Genomic DNA, 23,042 nt, shown 5'->3' with positions numbered 1-23,042 from the left:
ATTGTCTCCATAATGATCTTCATTGTTTGTTGTTTCTATAATGATCTTCATCGTTTGTTGTTTCTACAATGATCTTCATTGTTTGTTGTTTCTCCAATGATCTTCATTGTTTGTTGTTTCTACAATGATCTTCATTGTTTGTTGTTTCTCCAATGATCTTCATTGTTTGTTGTTTCTACAATGATCTTCATTGTTTGTTGTTTCTCTAATGATCTTCATTGTTTATCGTTTCTGTAATGATCTTCATTGTTTGTTGTTTTTCTCCAATGATCTTCATTGTTTGTTGTTTCTAGAATGATCTTCATTGTTTGTTGTTTCTCTAATGATCTTCATTGTTTGTTGTTTCTATAATGATCTTCATTGTTATTGTCTCCATAATGATCTTCATTGTTTGTTGTTTCGATAATGATCTTCATTGTTTGTTGTTTCGATAATGATCTTCATTGTTTATTGTCTCCATAATGATCTTCATTGTTTGTTGTTTCGATAATGATCTTCATTGTTATTGTCAAAAAATGATCTCTATTGTTATTGTCTCCATAATGATCTTCATTGTTTGTTGTTTCTAGAATGATCTTCATTGTTTGTTGTTTCTCTAATGATCTTCATTGTTTGTTGTTTCTCTAATGATCTTCATTGTTTGTTGTTTCTATAATGATCTTCATTGTTTGTTGTTTCTCTAATGATCTTCATTGTTTATTGTTTCTCTAATGATTTTCATTGTTATTGTCTCCATAATGATCTTCATTGTTTGTTGTTTCTAGAATGATCTTCATTGTTTGTTGTTTCTCTAATGATCTTCATTGTTTGTTGTTTCTCTAATGATCTTCATTGTTTGTTGTTTCTATAATGATCTTCATTGTTTGTGTTGTTTCTATAATGATCTTCATTGTTTGTTGTTTCTCTACTGATCTTCATTGTTTATTGTTTCTCTAATGATCTTCATTGTTTGTTGTTTCGATAATGATCTTCATTGTTATTGTCAAAAAATGATCTCTATCGTTATTGTCTCCATAATGATCTTCATTGTTTATTGTTTCTCTAATGATCTTCATTGTTTGTTGTTTCGATAATGATCTTCATTGTTATTGTCAAAAAATGATCTCTATCGTTATTGTCTCCATAATGATCTTCATTGTTTGTTGTTTCTCTAATGATCTTCATTGTTTATTGTTTCTCTAATGATCTTCATTGTTTGTTGTTTCGATAATGATCTTCATTGTTATTGTCAAAAAATGATCTCTATCGTTATTGTCTCCATAATGATCTTCATTGTTTATTGTTTCTCTAATGATCTTCATTGTTTGTTGTTTTTATAATGATCTTCATTGTTTGTTGTTTCTATTATGATCTTCATTGTTTGTTGTTTCTCTAATGATCTTCATTGTTTGTTGTTTCTATGATGATCTTCATTGTTTGTTGTTTCTCCAATGATCTTCATTGTTTGTTGATTTTATAATAATCTTCATTGTTTGTTGATTTTATAATAATCTTCATTGTTTATTGTTTCTGTAATTATCTTCACTGTTTGTTGTTTCTCTAATGATCTTCATTGTTTGTTGTTTCTCTAATGATCTTCATTGTTTGTTGTTTCTCTAATGATCTTCATTGTTTGTTGTTTTTATTTTGATATTCATTGTTTGCTGTTTCTCTAATGATCTTCATTGTTTGTTGATTTTATAATAATCTTCATTGTTTGTTGATTTTATAATAATCTTCATTGTTTGTTGATTTTATAATAATCTCCATTGTTTGTTGATTTTATAATAATCTTCATTGTTTGTTGTTTCTCCAATTATCTTCATTGTTTGTTGTTTCTCTAATGATCTTCATTGTTTGTTGTTTTTATTATGATATTCATTGTTTGTTGTTTCTATTATGATATTCATTGTTTGCTGTTTCTCTAATGATCTTCATTGTTTGTTGATTTTATAATAATCTTCATTGTTTATTGTCTCCATAATGATCTTCATTGTTTATTGTTTCTCTAATGATCTTCATTGTTTGTTGATTTTATAATAATCTTCATTGTTTGTTGATTTTATAATAATCTTCATTGTTTATTGTTTCTCTAATGATCTACATTGTTTATTGTTTCGATAATGATCTTCATTGTTTATTGTTTCTCTAATAATCTTCATTGTTTGTTGATTTTATAATAAACTTCATTGTTTGTTGATTTTATAATAATCTTCATTGTTTGTTGATTTTATAATAATCTTCATTGTTTATTGTTTCTCTAATGATCTTCATTGTTTGTTGTTTCGATAATGATATTCATTGTTTATTGTTTCTCTAATGATCTTCATTGTTTGTTGTTTCTCTAATGATCTTCATTGTTTGTTGTCTCTCTAATGATCTTCATTGTTTGTTGTTTCTCTAATGATCTTCATTGTTTGTTGTCTCTCTAATGATCTTCATTGTTTATTGTTTCTCCAATGATCTTCATTGTTTGTTGTTTCTCTAATGATCTTCATTGTTTGTTGTTTCTCTAATGATCTTCATTGTTTGTTGTTTCTATTATGATATTCATTGTTTGTTGTTTTTATTATGATATTCATTGTTTGCTGTTTCTCTAATGATCTTCATTGTTTGTTGATTTTATAATAATCTTCATTGTTTGTTGATTTTATAATAATCTTCATTGTTTGTTGATTTTATAATAATCTTCATTGTTTGTTGATTTTATAATAATCTTCATTGTTTGTTGTTTCTCCAATTATCTTCATTGTTTGTTGTTTCTCTAATGATCTTCATTGTTTGTTGTTTTTATTACTTGCAAAATCGAAGATTTTTCAAGTATATTGGTCGGTTGTGTTTGTGACTCTGTCTGTCTGTCTGTTTGTTTGTTTGCTTGTTTGTTTGCTTGTTTGTTTGTCACCGGCCTACAGGTCACAATTTTCAACCGATCTTCACCAAACTTCCCCAAATGGTAGAGTTGGTCAAAAGCCAGAAGCCTATTGTTTTTGGGGTCAATAGGTCAAAAGGTCAACATAGGCCAAAGGTCACCAAATTTGCTAAATTTCTAAAATCCACAATTTTCATCCGATTGACTTGAAATTTGAAGACCACTTGCATATCTGGTCACTGAATTCAACCACCAAGTATTCTTGAGGTCAACTTCGGCCAAAAGGTCAACATAGGCCAAATTTCTAAAATCCTCAATTCTCATCCAATTGACTTGAAATTTGAAAAGGACTTGCATATCTGGTCACTGAATTCAACCACAAATTATATTTTAGGTGAACATAGGCCAAAAGGTCAACATAGGCCAAATTTCTAAAATCCTCAATTTTCATCCAATTGACTTGAAATTTGAAGAGGACTTGCATATCTGGTCACTGAATTCAACCACAAACTATATTTGATGTCAACATAGGCCAAAAGGTCAACATAGGCCAAATGGTCAACATAGGCCAAATTTCTAAAATCCTCAATTTTCATCAGATTGACTTGAAATTTGAAGAGGACTTGCATATCTCGTCACTGAATTCAACCACCTAGTATATTTGAGGTCAACATCAGAAGTTCAACATAGGCCACATTTCTAAAATCCTAAATTTTCATCTAATTGATGTGAAATTTGAAGAGGACTTGCATATCTGGTTACTGAATTCAACCACCAAGTATATTTGAGGTCACCATAGGCCAAAAGGTCAACATAGGCCATCATGTATCATTGGAAAACTTTTGGGGGAGGGTGGATTTTGCAAGTATCGTGCTACGCATGACGTCTTCTTGTTATGATATTCATTGTTTGTTGTTTCTATTATGATATTCATTGTTTGCTGTTTCTCTAATGATCTTCATTGTTTGTTGATTTTATAATAATCTTCATTGTTTATTGTCTCCATAATGATCTTCATTGTTTATTGTTTCTCTAATGATCTTCATTGTTTGTTGATTTTATAATAATCTTCATTGTTTGTTGATTTTATAATAATCTTCATTGTTTGTTGATTTTATAATAATCTTCATTGTTTGTTGATTTTATAATAATCTTCATTGTTTGTTGATTTTATAATAATCTTCATTGTTTGTTGATTTTATAATAATCTTCATTGTTTGTTGTTTTTATTATGATATTCATTGTTTATTGTTTCTGTAATGTTCTTCATTGTTTGTTGTTTCTGTAATGATCTTCATTGTTTGTTGTTTCGATAATGATCTTCATTGTTTGTTGTTTCTGTAATGATCTTCATTGTTTGTTGTTTCTCTAATGATCCTCATTGTTTGTTGTTTCTGTAATGATCTTCATTGTTTGTTGTTTCTGTAATGATCTTCATTGTTTGTTGTTTCTGTAATGATCTTCATTGTTTGTTGTTTCTGTAATGATCTTCATTGTTTGTTGTTTCTCTAATGATATTCATTGTTTATTGTTTCTGTAATGATCTTCATTGTTTGTTGTTTCTCTAATGATCCTCATTGTTTGTTGTTTCTGTAATGATCTTCATTGTTTGTTGTTTTTATTATGATATTCATTGTTTATTGTTTCTGTAATGTTCTTCATTGTTTGTTGTTTCTGTAATGATCTTCATTGTTTGTTGTTTCGATAATGATCTTCATTGTTTGTTGTTTCTGTAATGATCTTCATTGTTTGTTGTTTCTCTAATGATCCTCATTGTTTGTTGTTTCTGTAATGATATTCATTGTTTATTGTTTCTGTAATGTTCTTCATTGTTTGTTGTTTCTGTAATGATCTTCATTGTTTGTTGTTTCTGTAATGATATTCATTGTTTATTGTTTCTGTAATGATATTCATTGTTTATTGTTTCTGTAATGATCTTCTTTGTTTGTTGTTTCTGTAATGATCTTCATTGTTTGTTGTTTCTGTAATGATATTCATTGTTTATTGTTTCTGTAATGTTCTTCATTGTTTGTTGTTTCTGTAATGATCTTCATTGTTTGTTGTTTCTGTAATGATCTTCATTGTTTGTTGTTTCTGTAATGATATTCATTGTTTATTGTTTCTGTAATGATCTTCATTGTTTGTTGTTTCTGTAATGATCTTCATTGTTTGTTGTTTCTGTAATGATATTCATTGTTTATTGTTTCTGTAATGTTCTTCATTGTTTGTTGTTTCTGTAATGATCTTCATTGTTTGTTGTTTCTGTAATGATCTTCATTGTTTGTTGTTTTTATTATGATATTCATTGTTTATTGTTTCTGTAATGTTCTTCATTGTTTGTTGTTTCTGTAATGATCTTCATTGTTTGTTGTTTCGATAATGATCTTCATTGTTTGTTGTTTCTGTAATGATCTTCATTGTTTGTTGTTTCTCTAATGATCCTCATTGTTTGTTGTTTCTGTAATGATATTCATTGTTTATTGTTTCTGTAATGTTCTTCATTGTTTGTTGTTTCTGTAATGATCTTCATTGTTTGTTGTTTCTGTAATGATCTTCATTGTTTGTTGTTTCTGTAATGATATTCATTGTTTGTTGTTTCTGTAATGATATTCATTGTTTATTGTTTCTGTAATGATATTCATTGTTTATTGTTTCTGTAATGATCTTCATTGTTTGTTGTTTCTGTAATGATCTTCATTGTTTGTTGTTTCTGTAATGATATTCATTGTTTATTGTTTCTGTAATGTTCTTCATTGTTTGTTGTTTCTGTAATGATCTTCATTGTTTGTTCTTTCTGTAATGATCTTCATTGTTTGTTGTTTCTGTAATGATATTCATTGTTTATTGTTTCTGTAATGATCTTCATTGTTTGTTGTTTCTGTAATGATCTTCATTGTTTGTTGTTTCTGTAATGATATTCATTGTTTATTGTTTCTGTAATGTTCTTCATTGTTTGTTGTTTCTGTAATGATCTTCATTGTTTGTTGTTTCGATAATGATCTTCATTGTTTGTTGTTTCTGTAATGATATTCATTGTTTATTGTTTCTGTAATGATATTCATTGTTTATTGTTTCTGTAATGTTCTTCATTGTTTGTTCTTTCTGTAATGATCTTCATTGTTTGTTGTTTCGATAATGATCTTCATTGTTTGTTGTTTCTGTAATCATCTTCATTGTTTGTTGTTTCTCTAATGATCCTCATTGTTTGTTGTTTCTGTAATGATCTTCATTGTTTGTTGTTTCTGTAATGATCTTCATTGTTTGTTGTCTCTCTAATGATCCTCATTGTTTGTTGTTTCTGTAATGATCCTCATTGTTTGTTGTTTCTGTAATGATCTTCATTGTTTGTTGTTTCTGTAATGATCTTCATTGTTTGTTGTCTCTCTAATGATCCTAATTGTTTGTTGTTTCTGTAATGATCTTCATTGTTTGTTGTTTCTGTAATGATCTTCGTTGTTTGTTGTTTCTGTAATGATCTTCATTGTTTGTTGTTTCTGTAATGATATTAATTGTTTGTTGTTTCTCTAATGATCCTCATTGTTTGTTGTTTCTGTAATGATCTTCATTGTTTGTTGTTTCTGTAATGATCTTCATTGTTTGTTGTCTCTCTAATGATCCTAATTGTTTGTTGTTTCTGTAATGATCTTCATTGTTTGTTGTTTCTGTAATGATCTTCATTGTTTGTTGTTTCTGTAATGATCTTCATTGTTTGTTGTTTCTGTAATGATATTAATTGTTTGTTGTTTCTCTAATGATCCTCATTGTTTGTTGTTTCTGTAATGATCTTCATTGTTTGTTGTTTCTGTAATGATCTTCATTGTTTGTTGTTTCTGTAATGATCTTCATTGTTACAAATTCCGAATCTTGAACCTTCAAAATATCCCATTTATTGGAGATAATGAGCATATTTTTTATTTTGATTTGTTACATCTTGTTGTCAAGGTAACGTCTTTGCTTGTTGGTCCATATGCACCATTCCTCCTCTCCTGTGCCCTCTTCTTATTTTCTCCCTTCCATCCCTTTCCAATATCCTCCTCTCAGGCACACCTGTAGGGACAATAACTCTGCTTCGTGTTACCTGTGCCGTGTGCCATGATGTGTTTTTTTCCTCCTCCTCATCTCAGGCACACATCACCTTCAAACCAACACTGGAGGACCAACGAATGTGTCTCAATTGTTTGGAGACGAAGTTGGATAACGACTTCACCATACATTATGACGTGAACAGAGACCTGGACGCAGGACAAATCCAGGTGTGACGTCACCATGGTTTTGTGCTTTTGAAGATTCCATTGCTTGTCCTTGAGAATTCCGATTAAATTGACCTCGAGTTTTGTGTTATTTCTCTACTCTGCACAACACGATGTAGCAATTAGAGTTTGGAGCACACCTTGGGCCTCTAAAAAGCAAAGTCTTTAACTCTTCCTTACACCCTTAGCTTAAGAAACTCACGTTCAAATCCGTTTCAGTAGATACTTGTCCATTGTCCACTGATGTCTTTGTCCTGCTTGAGATGGATTCGCAAACTCCTCCGAGTGCCTATGATTTCGGGAGGTTGGGGGTTTGAACCCCATCCAAGTCATATTTGTGATGTGCTTTGTGATCTTTTGTTTGCGATTTTAACAAGACGACCCGTGTCTGTCTGTCGCGTTGCCGCCAAATTTCCCCAAAACCACCCCTTCTTTTATTGGTTCCCACTCCCTTTTATTGGTTCCCACTCCCTTTTATTGGTTCCCACTCCCTTTTCTTGGTTCCCACTCCCTTTTCTTGGTTCCCACTCCCTTTTCTTGGTTCCACTCACTTTTCTTGGTTCCCACTCCCTTTTCTTGGTTCCCACCCCCTTTATTGGTTCCCACCCCCTTTTCTTGGTTCCCACTCCCTTTTCTTGGTTCCCACCCCCTTTATTGGTTCCCACTCCCTTTTATTGGTTCCCACTCCCTTTTATTGGTTCCCACTCCCTTTTCTTGGTTCCCACCCCCTTTATTGGTTCCTACTCCCCTTTATTGGTTCCCACTCCCTTTTATTGGTTCCCACCCCCTTTATTGGTTCCCACCCCCTTTTCTTGGTTCCCACTCCTTTTTCTTGGTTCCCACCCCCTTTATTGGTTCCCACTCCCTTTTATTGGTTCCCACTCCCTTTTATTGGTTCCCACTCCCTTTTCTTGGTTCCCACTCCCTTTTCCTGGTTCCCACTCCCTTTTCTTGGTTCCCACCCCCTTTATTGGTTCCCACCCCCTTTATTGGTTCCCACTCCCTTTTCTTGGTTCAACTCACTTTTCTTGGTTCCACTCCCTTTTATTGGTTCCCACTCCCTTTTCTTGGTTCCCACTCCCTTTTCTTGGTTCCCACTCCATTTTCTTGGTTCCCACTCCCTTCTTTTGGTTCCCACTCCCTTTTATTGGTTCCCACTCCCTTTATTGGTTCCCACTCCCTTTTCTTGGTTCCCACTCCCTTTTCTTGGTTCCACTCACTTTTCTTGGTTCCCACTCCCTTTTCTTGGTTCCACTCACTTTTCTTGGTTCCACTCACTTTTCTTGGTTCCCACTCCCTTTTCTTGGTACCCACTCCCTTTATTGGTTCCCACTCCCTTTTCTTGGTTCCCACTCCCTTTTCTTGGTTCCACTCACTTTTCTTGGTTCCATCTCCCTTTTCTTGGTTCCACTCACTTTTCTTGGTTACACTCCCTTTTCTTGGCTCCCACTCCCTTTTCTTGGTTCCCACTCCCTTTTCTTGGTTCCACTCACTTTTCTTGGTTCCACTCCCTTTTATTGGTTCCCACTCCCTTTTCTTGGTTCCCACTCCCTTTTATTGGTTCCCACTCCCTTTTCTTGGTTCCCACTCCCTTTTCTTGGTTCCCACTCCCTTTTATTGGTTCCCACTCCCTTTATTGGTTCCCACTCCCTTTTCTTGGTTCCCACTCCCTTTTCTTGGTTCCACTCACTTTTCTTGGTTCCCACTCCCTTTTCTTGGTTCCCACTCCCTTTTCTTGGTTCCCACTCCCTTTTCTTGGTTCCACTCACTTTTCTTGGTTCCACTCACTTTTCTTGGTTCCACTCACTTTTCTTGGTTCCACTCACTTTTCTTGGTACCCACTCCCTTTATTGGTTCCCACTCCCTTTTCTTGGTTCCCACTCCCTTTTCTTGGTTCCACTCACTTTTCTTGGTTCCATCTCCCTTTTCTTGGTTCCACTTACTTTTCTTGGTTACACTGCCTTTTCTTGGCTCCCACTCCCTTTTCTTGGTTCCCACTCCCTTTTCTTGGTTCCACTCCCTTTTCTTGGTTCCACTCCCTTTTCTTGGTTCCCACTCCCTTTTCTTGGTTCCACTCACTTTTCTTGGTTCCACTCCCTTTTCTTGGTTCCCACTCCCTTTTATTGGTTCCCACTCCCTTTTCTTGGTTCCCACTCCCTTTTCTTGGTTCCCACTCCCTTCTTTTGGTTCCCACTCCCTTCTTTTGGTTCCCACTCCCTTTTATTGGTTCCCACTCGCTTTTATTGGTTGCCACTCCCTTTTATTGGTTCCATCTCCCTTTTATTGGTTCCCACTCCCTTTTCTTGGTTCCATCTCCCATTTATTGGTTCCCACTCCCTTTTCTTGGTTCCCACTCCCTTTTCTTGGTTCCCACTCCCTTTATTGGTTCCCACTCCCTTTATTGGTTGCCACTCCCTTTTATTGGTTGCCACTCCCTTTTATTGGTTCCATCTCCCTTTTATTGGTTCCCACTCCCTTTTCTTGGTTCCCACTCCCTTCTTTTGGTTCCCACTCCCTTTTCTTGGTTCCCACCCCCTTTATTGGTTCCCACTCCCTTTTATTGGTTCCCACTCCCTTTTATTGGTTCCCACTCCCTTTTATTGGTTCCCACTCCCTTTTCTTGGTTCCCAATCCCTTTTCTTGGTTCCCACTCCCTTTTCTTGGTCCCCACTCCCTTTTCTTGGTTCCCACTCCCTTTTCTTGATTTTCACTCCCTTTTATTGGTTCCCACTCGCTTTTATTGGTTGCCACTCCCTTTTATTGGTTCCATCTCCCTTTTCTTGGTTCCCAATCCCTTTTCTTGGTTCCCACTCCCTTTTCTTGGTTCCCACTCCCTTTTCTTGATTTTCACTCCCTTTTCTTGGTTCCCACTCCCTTTTCTTGGTTCCCACTCCCTTTTATTGGTTCCCACTCCCTTTTCTTGGTTCCCACTCCCTTTTATTGGTTCCCACTCCATTTTATTGGTTCCCACTCCCTTTTATTGGTTCCCACTCCCTTTTATTGGTTCCCACTCCCTTTTATTGGTTCCCACTCCCTTTTATTGGTTCCCACTCCCTTTTCTTGGTTCCCAATCCCTTTTCTTGGTTCCCACTCCCTTTTCTTGGTTCCCACTCCCTTTTCTTGGTTCCCACTCCCTTTTCTTGATTTTCACTCCCTTTTATTGGTTCCCACTCGCTTTTATTGGTTGCCACTCCCTTTTATTGGTTCCATCTCCCTTTTATTGGTTCCCACTCCCTTTTCTTGGTTCCATCTCCCTTTTATTGGTTCCCACTCCCTTTTCTTGGTTCCCACTCCCTTTAATGGTTCCCACTCCCTTTTCTAGGTTCCCACCCCCTTTTCTAGGCACCCACCCCTTTTTCTTGGTTTCAAACCCTCCCCCTTTTGTAACCTCATTAACCCTCTCCAAACCCACCCTAGCAAGTCTCTTCTCTTCTCATTTCTCTTGCACTTTTATCTCACAAGTGGATCTGGCAGGATAGGTGAGAGGAAGCATTCTCAATATTGTGAGGTTTCTCGTCTGGATTTGATTCCTGCCTTGATGACGCAGTTTGTACATCGATGAATCCCCATTGTTTACACTCACCTCGCACTGGACAATCAGCCGGTTGTACCATTCATGATCTTTCACAGTTGGATGTTAAAGATCCCTCAGCACCTTTTGAAAAGGACACCATTGTGCGCTGATACCGTGGTGAAGAATGGTACCTGGGCCACATTATCAAATTATCACAATGATCTACAGGAGACATCAGAAAAGAGGCAACCAACAGACAGAAACGTATAATGTTTACGGAATTCTTCCCTTCACATGTTGACCAAGTTTAACCCTCTCTTCGCTCCCATTCAGTACTTTCTGCTGTTCTTTTCATTCACTTGTGTCCTGATCCACACAAGGTTCTTCTTGCTCCTTAATGAACCTCGACACCGTATACAGAAAAGCACCTGCTGGTGAAACCTGTCTTTGTTTTATCCTCGTATTGCATGTCTGTCCATGAGTCTCAATGAGGATGCAAAATGAGGTGTAACACCTGAAAAATATATTTTTAACATGTTGTTGTTGTTGTTGTTTGTGGGTTCCTTCAATGTACTTTTACATACTTTTCTCTTACTTTGACAAGTATTACGATATATCTTTTTGTGCTCCTTCTGTGTGCATCAATTACACTTTATTATAAAGGGTTCCTGTCGTCAAAGAAGATTAACGGTCGGAAACGCTATATTAAAGCTCAGTTCCTGCTGCTTCTTCATCCATCCGAAAATTCGGACTTTTAAAATGGGCATTTCTGTGATTAGACAGACAGGAATTTTGGTTCCAAGTCCACCCAAGCAAAACGATTAACTATTATTATTATTATTATACACAGCAGAAAACTTTTCGAATGAGAAGAAAAATATATAAAACGTCATAGCCTCGGTCCGTGGTTTTAGTAATATTGCTGTACGGATTTAAAGACCGTCAGTCGGCCATCTTTGGTCAGATTACAAAACAAAATCTTCTGCATATGCACACTCTCATGTGTTGCCTCTGTGCCAAGTTTGAACAAAATCGGTCCATGCATGTCGAAAAATGGTTGGGGACACGTTTAAGCAACAAAATGGCCACAAGTCGGCCATCTTTGATCTGATCTCAGGGAAAAAATGACGTGCATATGTAATCCATCATATCTTTTCTGTGTGCCAGGTTTGAACAAGATCGGTAAATGCATGTACGAGGAATGGTTGAGAACATGTTCAATATCGGGTTTTTAACAACCAAAATGGCCGCCAGTCTACCAGTCGGCCATCTTTGATCAGATCGCAAAATAAAGTGAGGTGTATGTGTATTCCGCCATGTGCTGTGCTCGTGCCAAGTTTGACCAAAATCGAACCATGCATGTTCAAGAAATGATTGAGGACGCGTTTTAGTAACAAAATGGCCGCCAGTCAGAATATGAATCCTGAAAGAATATGGCGTGTATAAGCCAACGTAAAGAATATGGCATGCGTAAAGAATATGGCATGCGTAAAGAATATGGCGTGCGTAAAGAATATGGCGTGCGTAAAGAATATGGCGTGCGTAAAGAATATGGCGTGCGTAAAGAATATGGCGTGCGTAAAGAATATGGCGTGCGTAAAGAATATGGCGTGCGTAAAGAATATGGCGTGCGTAAAGAATATGGCGTGCGTAAAGAATATGGCGTGCATAAAGAATATGGCGTAAGCCAACATTCATGATCTGTGTGCCGAGTTTGAACAACATCGGTAAATGCATTTCTGAGAAATGGTTGAGGACGTGTTCAACAACTAAAATGGCCGCCAGTCGGCCATCTTTGATCGCATCGCTAAACAAGATGAGGTGCATATGCATACCGTCATGTATTGTCTTTGTGCAAAGTATGAACAAAATCGATCCACACATCTCCGAGATATGTTTGCGGACGCACGCACGCACGCACACACGGACGGACGAACGAACAGATGGACGAGACCCAATACATTAGCCCCTTTTTTGGACCAAGTCCAACGGGAGCTAATAAAAATGTGTCGGACATACAGATAGACAGACGGACGGACGCTTCTCCTTTTATGAGTGGAAGATGTGATGAATGTTGTCATCACGTGGGTTGGGAATGGAAAATTTAATTTGTATTTTATCTTGTCATATCTGAATCATATATTGATGGTTTTATAATGCTTTTCAACTTGATGTATCCCATATTTATACTTTATTCCTTCTCTTACCCACAATGAATTGAGATTCATCTCTCCATACTTTTAGATGTTTTTAGCTCACCTGGAATGAAGTTCAGGGGGAGCTAATGCGATGGCGCGTCGTCCGTCCATAAACACATGAAACTTCTTCTCCGAAACCGCTAATGGGATTGTGACCAAATTTGGCACAAATGATATTTGTTCTATTGCGACTAAAGTTTGTTCACGGCGTTCAAAAAAAAAATCGGGGTCTAAGGGGTTTGCCGTGGTCAAAGTGGATCCAGGTTTGTTACCCCCACCCCTCTCCCCCCCCCCCCCCCCCCCAAAATAATAATAATAGGAATTTGCTTGCTTCTCTGAAACTACACACACGATTTCGATGAAACTTCACCACAACCTTCACCACCTGTGCTGTACCAACGATTGTTCACGGCATTCAAAAAAAATCTGCCCCTTTGGGCGTCTACAGGGGGGGTTGCCCCCCCCCCCAATATGTATTTGCTTTCTACTCAAAAACTACACATGCAATTTCGATGAAACTTCACCACAACCTTCATCACCCGTGATGTACCAATGTTTGTTTGAGGCATTAGAAAAATGGGGATCTGAGGAGGTACACAGGGTTGGATGGGGTTGGGGGATGAAGGGGGGGGGGGGGGGGAGGAGATTGCCCCCAAAATAGGTATAATTTTGTTTGTTTGTTTAAAGTCTTATGATTATGTTGGTATGATTCTACATACTGCCCTGTCTCCTAGCAACCATATAAATTGGTTTAAAATAACTTTAGTCAGTGCAGTTTACTGTTACACGTCTCCCCTATAACCGTCTCCGTCACCTGTAGTAACACACTTTTCGCGTCAACCCTATAACCTTTCACCAGCGAGAGTTTAATTCCGCTCTGTTTGCTCCATCATTTCCCATTCCTGACTTTTATACCAAGTTGATAAACAACACAAGGTTCTACATCTGTGTTTCATGATGAGGCACTGGAACATATTCTCACAACATTCTCCTGTCATTCTAAAACAGATCGTGAATGGATACTTCGTTCATTTCTTTGCACCTGTGAACCTTCACCCTCTGCCCAAAAACATCGTGTTTATCATTGATATCAGCAGCTCCATGTGGGGTCAAAAGATCATCCAGGTGAGTAGGCCAGGTCATCCCCAAGGGATTCAAAGCAAATGACCAAATACAGACGGAGTTTCTGTGAAAAGATGTATGTGGAGTTTGTCTGCCTTTCACTTCTACACAATGATGCTCCCTGTATTACTGGTATTCACCTTCACCGCTGACATTCGTCTACCTCGCTGATGTTCGTCTTCCTCGCTGACATTCGTGTTGCTCGCTGACGTTCATCTTCACCACTGACGTTCGTCTTCCTCGCTGACATTCGTGTTGCTCGCTGACGTTCATCTTCACCACTGACGTTCGTCTTCCTCGCTGACATTCATATTGCTCACTGACGTTCATCTTCACCACTGACGTTCGTCTTCCTCGCTGACGTTCGTCTTCCTCGCTGACGTTCGTCTTCACCGCTGACGTGCGTCTTCACCACTGATGTTCGTCTTCCTCGCTGATGTTCGTCTTCACCGCTGACGTTCTCTTTCACTGCTGACATTCTCTTTCATTGCTGACGTTCATCCCCACCGCTGACATTCCTCTTCACCACTGATGTTCGTCTTCCTCGCTGATGTTCGTCTTCACCGCTGACGTTCTCTTTCACTGCTGACATTCTCTTTCACTGCTGACGTTCATCCCCACCGCTGACATTCCTCTTCACCACTGATGCTCGTCTTCCTCGCTGATCTTCATCTTCACCGCTGACATTCTCTTTCACTTCTGACGTTGTCTTTCACCGCTGACGTTCATCTTCACCGCTTACGTTTGTCTTCACCGCTGACATTCGTCTTCACCGCTGACATTCGTCTTCACTGATGTTCGTATTCCTCGCTGATGTTCGTCTTCACCGCTTACGTTCGTCTTCCTCGCTGATGTTCGTCTTCACCGCTTACGTTTGTCTTCACCGCTTACGTTTGTCTTCACTGCTTACATTCGTCTTCACCGCTGACATTCCTCTTCACCGCTGACATTCGTCTTCACCACTGACATTCGTCTTCACCGGTGACGTTCGACTTCACCGCTGATGTTCGTCTTCACCGCTGACATTCTCTCTCACCGCTGACGTTCATCTTCACCGCTGACGTCCATCTTCACCGCTGACGTCCATCTTCACCGCTGACGTCCGTCTTCCTCACTGATGTTCGTCTTCACCGCTGACGTTCTCTTTCACTGCTGACATTCTCTTCCATTGCTGACGTTCATCCCCACCGCTGACATTCCTCTTCACCACTGATGTTCGTCTTCCTCGCTGATGTTCATCTTCACCGCTGACATCTCTTTCACTTCTGACGTTGTCTTTCACCGCTTACGTTTGTCTTCACCGCTGACATTCGTCTTCACTGATGTTCGTATTCCTCGCTGATGTTCGTCTTCACCGCTTACGTTCGTCTTCCTCGCTGATGTTCGTCTTCACCACTTACGTTTGTCTTCACTGCTTACATTCGTCTTCACCGCTGACATTCCTCTTCACCGCTGACATTCGTCTTCACCGCTGATGTTCGTCTTCACCGCTGACATTCTCTCTCACCGCTGACGTCCATCTTCACCGCTGACGTCCATCTTCACCGCTGACGTCCATCTTCACTGCTGACGTCCGTCTTCCTCACTGACGTTTGTCTTCACCCCTGACGTCCATCTTCACCGCTGACGTCCATCTCCACCACTGACGTTCGTCTTCACCGTGGACATGCGTCTTCCTCGCTGACGTTCATCTTCACTACTGACATCTGCCTTCCTCATCTTCTCCATGGACATTCGTCTTCCTCGCTGACGTTCGTCTTCATCGTTGACGTCTGTCTTCACCGCTGACGTTCGTTTTCCTCGCTGACATTCGTCTTCACCGCTGACGTCTGTCGTCACCACTGACGTTCGTTTTCCTCGCTGACATTCGTCTTCACCGCTGACGTTCGTCTTCACCGTGGACACGCGTCGTCCTCGCTGACGTTCGCCTTCACCACCGATGTTCATCTTCACCGCTGACGTTCATCTTCACCACTGACGTTCATCTTCACTGCTGACGTTCATCTTCACTGCTGACGTTCGTCTTCACTGCTGACGTTCATCTTCACCGCTGACGTTCATCTTCACTGCTGACGTTCGTCTTCACCACTGACGTTCATCTTCACCGCTGACGTTCATCTTCACCGCTGACGTTCGTTTTCCTCGCTGACGTTCATCTTCACTGCTGCCGTTCATCTTCACTGCTGCCGTTCATCTTCACTGCTGACGTTCGTCTTCACCACTGACGTTCATCTTCACTGCTGACGTTCGTTTTCCTCGCTGACGTTTGTCTTCACCGCTGACGTTCGTTTTCCTCGCTGACGTTCATCTTCACTGCTGACGTTCGTTTTCCTCGCTGACGTTCATCTTCACTGCTGACGTTCGTTTTCCTCGCTGACGTTCATCTTCACTGCTGACGTTCATCTTCACTGCTGACGTTCGTTTTCCTCGCTGACGTTCATCTTCACTGCTGACGTTCATCTTCACCGCTGACGTTCATCTTCACTGCTGACGTTCATCTTCACTGCTGACGTTCGTTTTCCTCGCTGACGTTCATCTTCACTGCTGACGTTCGTCTTCACTGCTGACGTTCATCTTCACCGCTGACGTTCATCTTCACTGCTGACGTTCGTTTTCCTCGCTGACGTTCATCTTCACTGCTGACGTTCGTCTTCACTGCTGACGTTCGTTTTCCTCGCTGACGTTCATCTTCACTGCTGACGTTCGTCTTCACTGCTGACGTTCATCTTCACCGCTGACGTTCATCTTCACCGCTGACGTTCATCTTCACCACTGACGTTCATCTTCACTGCTGACGTTCGTTTTCCTCGCTGACGTTCATCTTCACTGCTGACGTTCGTCTTCACTGCTGACGTTCATCTTCACCGCTGACGTTCATCTTCACTGCTGACGTTCATCTTCACTGCTGACGTTCAACTTCACTGCTGACGTTCGTTTTCCTCGCTGACGTTCATCTTCACTGCTGACGTTCATCTTCACTGCTGACGTTCGTTTTCCTCGCTGACGTTCATCTTCACCGCTGACGTTCGTTTTCCTCGCTGACGTTCATCTTCATTGCTGACGTTCATCTTCACCGCTGACGTTCATCTTCACCGCTGACGTTCGTTTTCCTCGCTGACGTTCATCTTCACTGCTGACGTTCATCTTCACTGCTGACGTTCGTTTTCCTCGCTGACGTTCATCTTCACTGCTGACGTTCGTTTTCCTCGCTGACGTTCATCTTCACTGCTGACGTTCATCTTCACTGCTGACGTTCGTCTTCACTGCTGACGTTCATCTTCACCGCTGACGTTCATCTTCACCGCTGACGTTCATCTTCACTGCTGACGTTCGCCTTCACCACTGACGTTCATCTTCACTGCTGACGTTCGTTTTCCTCGCTGACGTTTGTCTTCACCGCTGACGTTCGTTTTCCTCGCTGACGTTCATCTTCACTGCTGACGTTCATCTTCACTGCTGACGTTCGTCTTCACTGCTGACGTTCATCTTCACCGCTGACGTTCATCTTCACCGCTGACGTTCATCTTCACTGCTGACGTTCGTCTTCACCACTGACGTTCATCTTCACCGCTGACGTTCATCTTCACCGCTGACGTTCAACTTCACTGCTGACGTTCGCCTTCACCACTGACGTTCATCTTCACTGCTGACGTTCGTTTTCCTCGCTGACGTTTGTCTTCACCGCTGACGTTCGTTTTCCTCGCTGACGTTCATCTTCACTGCTGACGTTCATCTTCACTGCTGACGTTCGTCTTCACTGCTGACGTTCATCTTCACCGCTGACGTTCATCTTCACCGCTGACGTTCGTTTTCCTCGCTGACGTTTGTCTTCACCGCTGACGTTCGTTTTCCTCGCTGACGTTCATCTTCACTGCTGACGTTCGTTTTCCTCGCTGACGTTCATCTTCACTGCTGACGTTCATCTTCACTGCTGACGTTCGTCTTCACCGCTGACGTTCATCTTCACCGCTGACGTTCATCTTCACCGCTGACGTTCATCTTCACCGCTGACGTTCATCTTCACTGCTGACGTTCGCCTTCACCACTGACGTTCATCTTCACCGCTGACGTTCGTTTTCCTCGCTGACGTTCATCTTCACTGCTGACGTTCGTTTTCCTCGCTGACGTTCATCTTCACTGCTGACGTTCGTTTTCCTCGCTGACGTTCATCTTCACTGCTGACGTTCATCTTCACTGCTGACGTTCGTCTTCACCGCTGACGTTCATCTTCACCGCTGACGTTCATCTTCACCGCTGACGTTCATCTTCACCGCTGACGTTCATCTTCACTGCTGACGTTCGCCTTCACCACTGACGTTCATCTTCACTGCTGACGTTCGTTTTCCTCGCTGACGTTTGTCTTCACCGCTGACGTTCGTTTTCCTCGCTGACGTTCATCTTCACTGCTGACGTTCATCTTCACTGCTGACGTTCATCTTCACTGCTGACGTTCATCTTCACTGCTGACGTTCATCTTCACTGCTGACGTTCATCTTCACCGCTGACGTTCATCTTCACTGCTGACGTTCGTCTTCACCACTGACGTTCATCTTCACCGCTGACGTTCATCTTCACCGCTGACGTTCAACTTCACTGCTGACGTTCGCCTTCACCACTGACGTTCATCTTCACTGCTGACGTTCGTTTTCCTCGCTGACGTTTGTCTTCACCGCTGACGTTCGTTTTCCTCGCTGACGTTCATCTTCACTGCTGACGTTCATCTTCACTGCTGACGTTCATCTTCACTGCTGACGTTCATCTTCACCGCTGACGTTCATCTTCACTGCTGACGTTCGTCTTCACCACTGACGTTCATCTTCACTGCTGACGTTCGTTTTCCTCGCTGACGTTCATCTTCACTGCTGACGTTCATCTTCACTGCTGACGTTCGTCTTCACTGCTGACGTTCATCTTCACCGCTGACGTTCATCTTCACCGCTGACGTTCATCTTCACTGCTGACGTTCGTCTTCACCACTGACGTTCATCTTCACTGCTGACGTTCGTTTTCCTCGCTGACGTTCATCTTCACTGCTGACGTTCGTTTTCCTCGCTGACGTTTGTCTTCACCGCTGACGTTCGTTTTCCTCGCTGACGTTCATCTTCACTGCTGACGTTCGTTTTCACCGCTGACGTTCGTTTTCCTCGCTGACGTTCATCTTCACTGCTGACGTTCGTTTTCCTCGCTGACGTTTGTCTTCACCGCTGACGTTCGTTTTCCTCGCTGACGTTCATCTTCACTGCTGACGTTTGTCTTCACTGCTGACGTTTGTCTTCACCGCTGACGTTCGTTTTCCTCGCTGACGTTCGTCTTCACTGCTGACGTTTGTCTTCACCGCTGACGTTCATCTTCACTGCTGACGTTTGTCTTCACCGCTGACGTTCGTTTTCCTCGCTGACGTTCGTCTTCACTGCTGACGTTCATCTTCACCGCTGACGTTCATCTTCACTGCTGACGTTCGTCTTCACCACTGACGTTCATCTTCACTGCTGACGTTCGTTTTCCTAGCTGACGTTTGTCTTCACCGCTGACGTTCGTTTTCCTCGCTGACGTTCGTCTTCACTGCTGACGTTCATCTTCACCGCTGACGTTCATCTTCACTGCTGACGTTCGTCTTCACCACTGACGTTCGTTTTCCTCGCTGACGTTTGTCTTCACCGCTGACGTTCGTTTTCCTCGCTGACGTTCATCTTCACTGCTGACGTTCGTTTTCACCGCTGACGTTCGTTTTCCTCGCTGACGTTCATCTTCACTGCTGACTTCCGTTTTCCTCGCTGACGTTCATCTTCACTGCTGACGTTCATCTTCACTGCTGACGTTCGTTTTCACCGCTGACGTTCGTTTTCCTCGCTGACGTTCATCTTCACTGCTGACGTTCATCTTCACTGCTGACGTTCATCTTCACTGCTGACGTTCGTTTTCCTCGCTGACGTTCATCTTCACCGCTGACGTTCATCTTCACTGCTGACGTTCATCTTCACTGCTGACGTTCGTTTTCCTCGCTGACGTTTGTCTTCACCACTGACGTTCGTTTTCCTTGCTTACATTCATCTTCACCACTGACGTTCGTTTTCACCGCTGACGTTCTCTTTCGCCGCTGACGTTTGTCTTCAGCACTGATATTCACCATTAACATTCGTGTTCACTGCTGACGTTTGCCTTCACCACCCTGCTCAGAGAGAGACAGAGAGAGAGACACAGAGAGAGAGAGAGAGAGAGAGAGAGAGAGAGAGAGAGTGAGTGAGTGAGTGTGTGTGTGTGTGTGTGTGTGTGTGTGTGTGTGTGTGTGTGTGCATGTTGAAATGTTTGTGTGTGTGTGTGTGCTGGAGTGTTGATGTGTTTGAGTGTGTGTGTGTGCTGGAGTGTTGATGTGTTTGTGTGTGCGTTGGCCTGTTGAAATGTTTGTGTGTTGGAGTGTTGCAGTGTTTGTGTGTGTGTGTGTGTGTGTGTGTGTGTGTGTGTGTGTGTGTGTGTGTGTGTGTGTGTGCGTTGGCATGTTGAAATGTTTGTGTGTTTGTGTGTTGGAGTGTTGATGTGTTTGTGTGTGTGTGTGTTTGTGTGTTGGAGTGAGTGTGTGTGTGTGTTGGAGTGGTGAAGTGTTGGAGTGGTGAAATATTTGTGTGTGTGTGTGTGTGTGTGTGTGTGTGTGTGTGTGTGTGTGTGTGTGTGTGTGTGTGTGTGTGTGTGTGTGTGTGTGTGTTGGAGTGGTGAAGTGTTGGAGTGGTGAAGTGTTAGAGTGGTGAAGTATTTGTGTGTTTGTGTTTGTGTGTGTGTGTGTGTGTGTGTGTGTGTGTGTGTGTGTGTGTGTGTGTGTGTGTGTGTGTGTGTGTTGGAGTAGTGAAGTGTTGGAGTGGTAAAGTGTTGGAGTGGTAAAGTGTTGGAGTGGTAAAGCGTTGGAGTGGTAAAGTGTTGGAGTGGTAGAGTGGTGAAGTGTTGGAGTGGTGTGTGTGTGTGTGTGTGTGTGTGTGTGTGTGTGTGTGTGTGTGTGTGTGTGTGTGTGTGTGTGTGTGTGTGTGTGTGTGTGTGTGCGTGCGTGCGTGTGTGTGCGTTCCATGTGCAATTTTTATTTTCCCTTCTTGTGTTTTTAAATATTTATCTGCACTTACTTTGTGTTCTTTGTTATTGATGTAATTTTTCTGTTTGATCTGTATTGCGTTTTTCTATTGTATTTTTGTATTCGTGATTTTTTTTATTGTCCCCTCCCCCAACATGTGCGATACCTTGCCCCCATTTTGTGGGTCACTTCCCCCCTCCATATTAGAGATACCTCATCTCCCTGTTTTGAGAGATATTCTTTTTGTATTTTTCTTCTTTTAATTTGTGATTTACGGTGGGTTTTCTTTTTCTGCATTTTTCTGTTTGCTGTTGTTTATAGACTCGTGAAGCGATGGTGACAATTCTTGGTCAGTTGAAACCAGAAGACCACTTCACATTGGTTCAGTTTAGTCACCGAATCTCAACATGGAATGATGAGATGACAATCGCAAATGAGGACAACATTGAGAAAGCACAGGAGTTTTCCAGGCAACTCACACCATCGGGAAGTGAGTTTCCTTTTATCACCATTAGGTGGTGTGGACATTACTGACTTTGTGAGACTGATAGAGACTCTCAGAGCACCCATGGCTGGCCAGTGCTGGTGTATGTGTGAAGTTATACATGTTGAGGTGAATATAATACAAACGATCAATGCCAGAATCGATTCTCGGGGTGATTTACTTCATATCACAATTTACAAGAGGACAGACCATATCCGGCGCATGTATACGTGCGCGTAACAGGCGTCACTAGTATCTGGATCCGGATCTGGATCTTGACCAAAATTTAATCAATTCTTCCTTGTCACACACCCAATCAAGTTTCTTCCAAATTCGTCCACTACTTTTTGAGATATCCTGTTCACAGACAAACAGGCAGACAAATAGACAGGGGGTGAAAACATAACCTCTCTCCACATTTGGTGGCAGAGGTATAAAGTAGTTTTTTTATATCACCACGTTGTGGGTATGATGTGCTTTCCTTTACCTGTATGGAATGATTCCATGCTGTGTGTTCACCTCTATAATGTGTCGTCATGCTGTGTTCCCTAGTGACGAACATTAACGACGCCGTCCTTCGAGGAAGTGCAATACTCAGAAAGGCCCGTGAAGAGGAAAAGCTCCCTGCTCAGTCGGCATCAATCCTCCTGCTTCTTACCGATGGAGATCCCACATACGGTGCGTGCACTCCTCGCAAATCTGACAGTGTATGCACTGTTGTGGAATCAAACTCAGACCTCTTGCAAGAAATGAGGCTTTATTGAACTATTTCTCATACTATTCCTACAACACAAGAATACAGATTATTAGTTCCATAAAAGGCAATCAAAGCATATATCTCTTTCTAGTTCCTCGCCAGCAAGCATTTACGTACCTGTTAAATCTCAGTAGTCTAAAGCGCTGGGACGCAGTATGTCACCCCTCGCGCACCGAATGGACACCGTTTATATAAGCTCTCTCAAGGTCATCCCTTCGCGCCGGCTCGTCTCTTCGTTCAGCTCGAGACATTACAACATATTTCACCACATGCACTCACCCTTGTCCTGTACTATGTTGGTATGTCCAATTACAGCAAATTATCGAAGCCATTATTTTTTTGCAGGAGAAAAAAACAAGGAAAATATTCGTCGCAATGTGAAAAACGACCTGGGAGAAGACGTAGTGCTTTTCTGCCTCGGTTTCGGGATGCACTTGGATTACGGATTCCTGGAAAAAATGGCTCTAGAAAACCAGGGGCTGGCACGAAAGATCTTTGAAGGAGCAGATGCTCCCCTGCAACTGAAAGTAAGCACTGCCGAGCATTTTTAATGTAGAAGTCTCGACTGATGGAAGTGCTAGATGACATAGAGCAATATGGAGTCGTTATAGACTGACAGTTGATGAAAGGGGACTGCACAGACGCAACTAGAACGAGTGCTTGAGTAGCAATCAGAGATAATGAATATAGGAATGATTGACTGAGGGCCAGCAACAGTACGAGACCACAGGTGGGAATGGGAAGAGGCATGAGGGTATGGGAAGAGACACCTGATACGAGGTCACAAGTGAAGCGATAGAAAACTGAGTCCACAA

At 41.2% G+C, this 23,042-nt stretch overlaps 1 protein-coding gene across 1 annotated transcript in view; it reads left to right on the top strand.

The window, feature by feature from the left end:
• LOC137418719 (inter-alpha-trypsin inhibitor heavy chain H3) overlaps window positions 1-23,042 on the top strand; it is a 124,929-nt gene that overhangs the window by 35,953 nt on the left and 65,934 nt on the right. The window contains exons 7-11 of the mRNA XM_068104832.2: window positions 6,973-7,101; window positions 13,819-13,935; window positions 21,308-21,476; window positions 22,023-22,148; window positions 22,573-22,754. Of these exons, the coding sequence (XP_067960933.2) occupies window positions 6,973-7,101; window positions 13,819-13,935; window positions 21,308-21,476; window positions 22,023-22,148; window positions 22,573-22,754 (723 nt within the window). The remainder of the gene's footprint in view (window positions 1-6,972; window positions 7,102-13,818; window positions 13,936-21,307; window positions 21,477-22,022; window positions 22,149-22,572; window positions 22,755-23,042) is intronic.

The sequence above is a fragment of the Myxine glutinosa genome, chromosome 1, assembly GCF_964187855.1.
Source record: "Myxine glutinosa chromosome 1, kmMyxGlut1.1, whole genome shotgun sequence".
NCBI lineage: Eukaryota > Metazoa > Chordata > Myxini > Myxiniformes > Myxinidae > Myxine > Myxine glutinosa.
The sequence above is the reverse complement of the archived record's forward strand: the minus strand, read 5'-3'. Positions and strand labels throughout refer to the sequence as shown.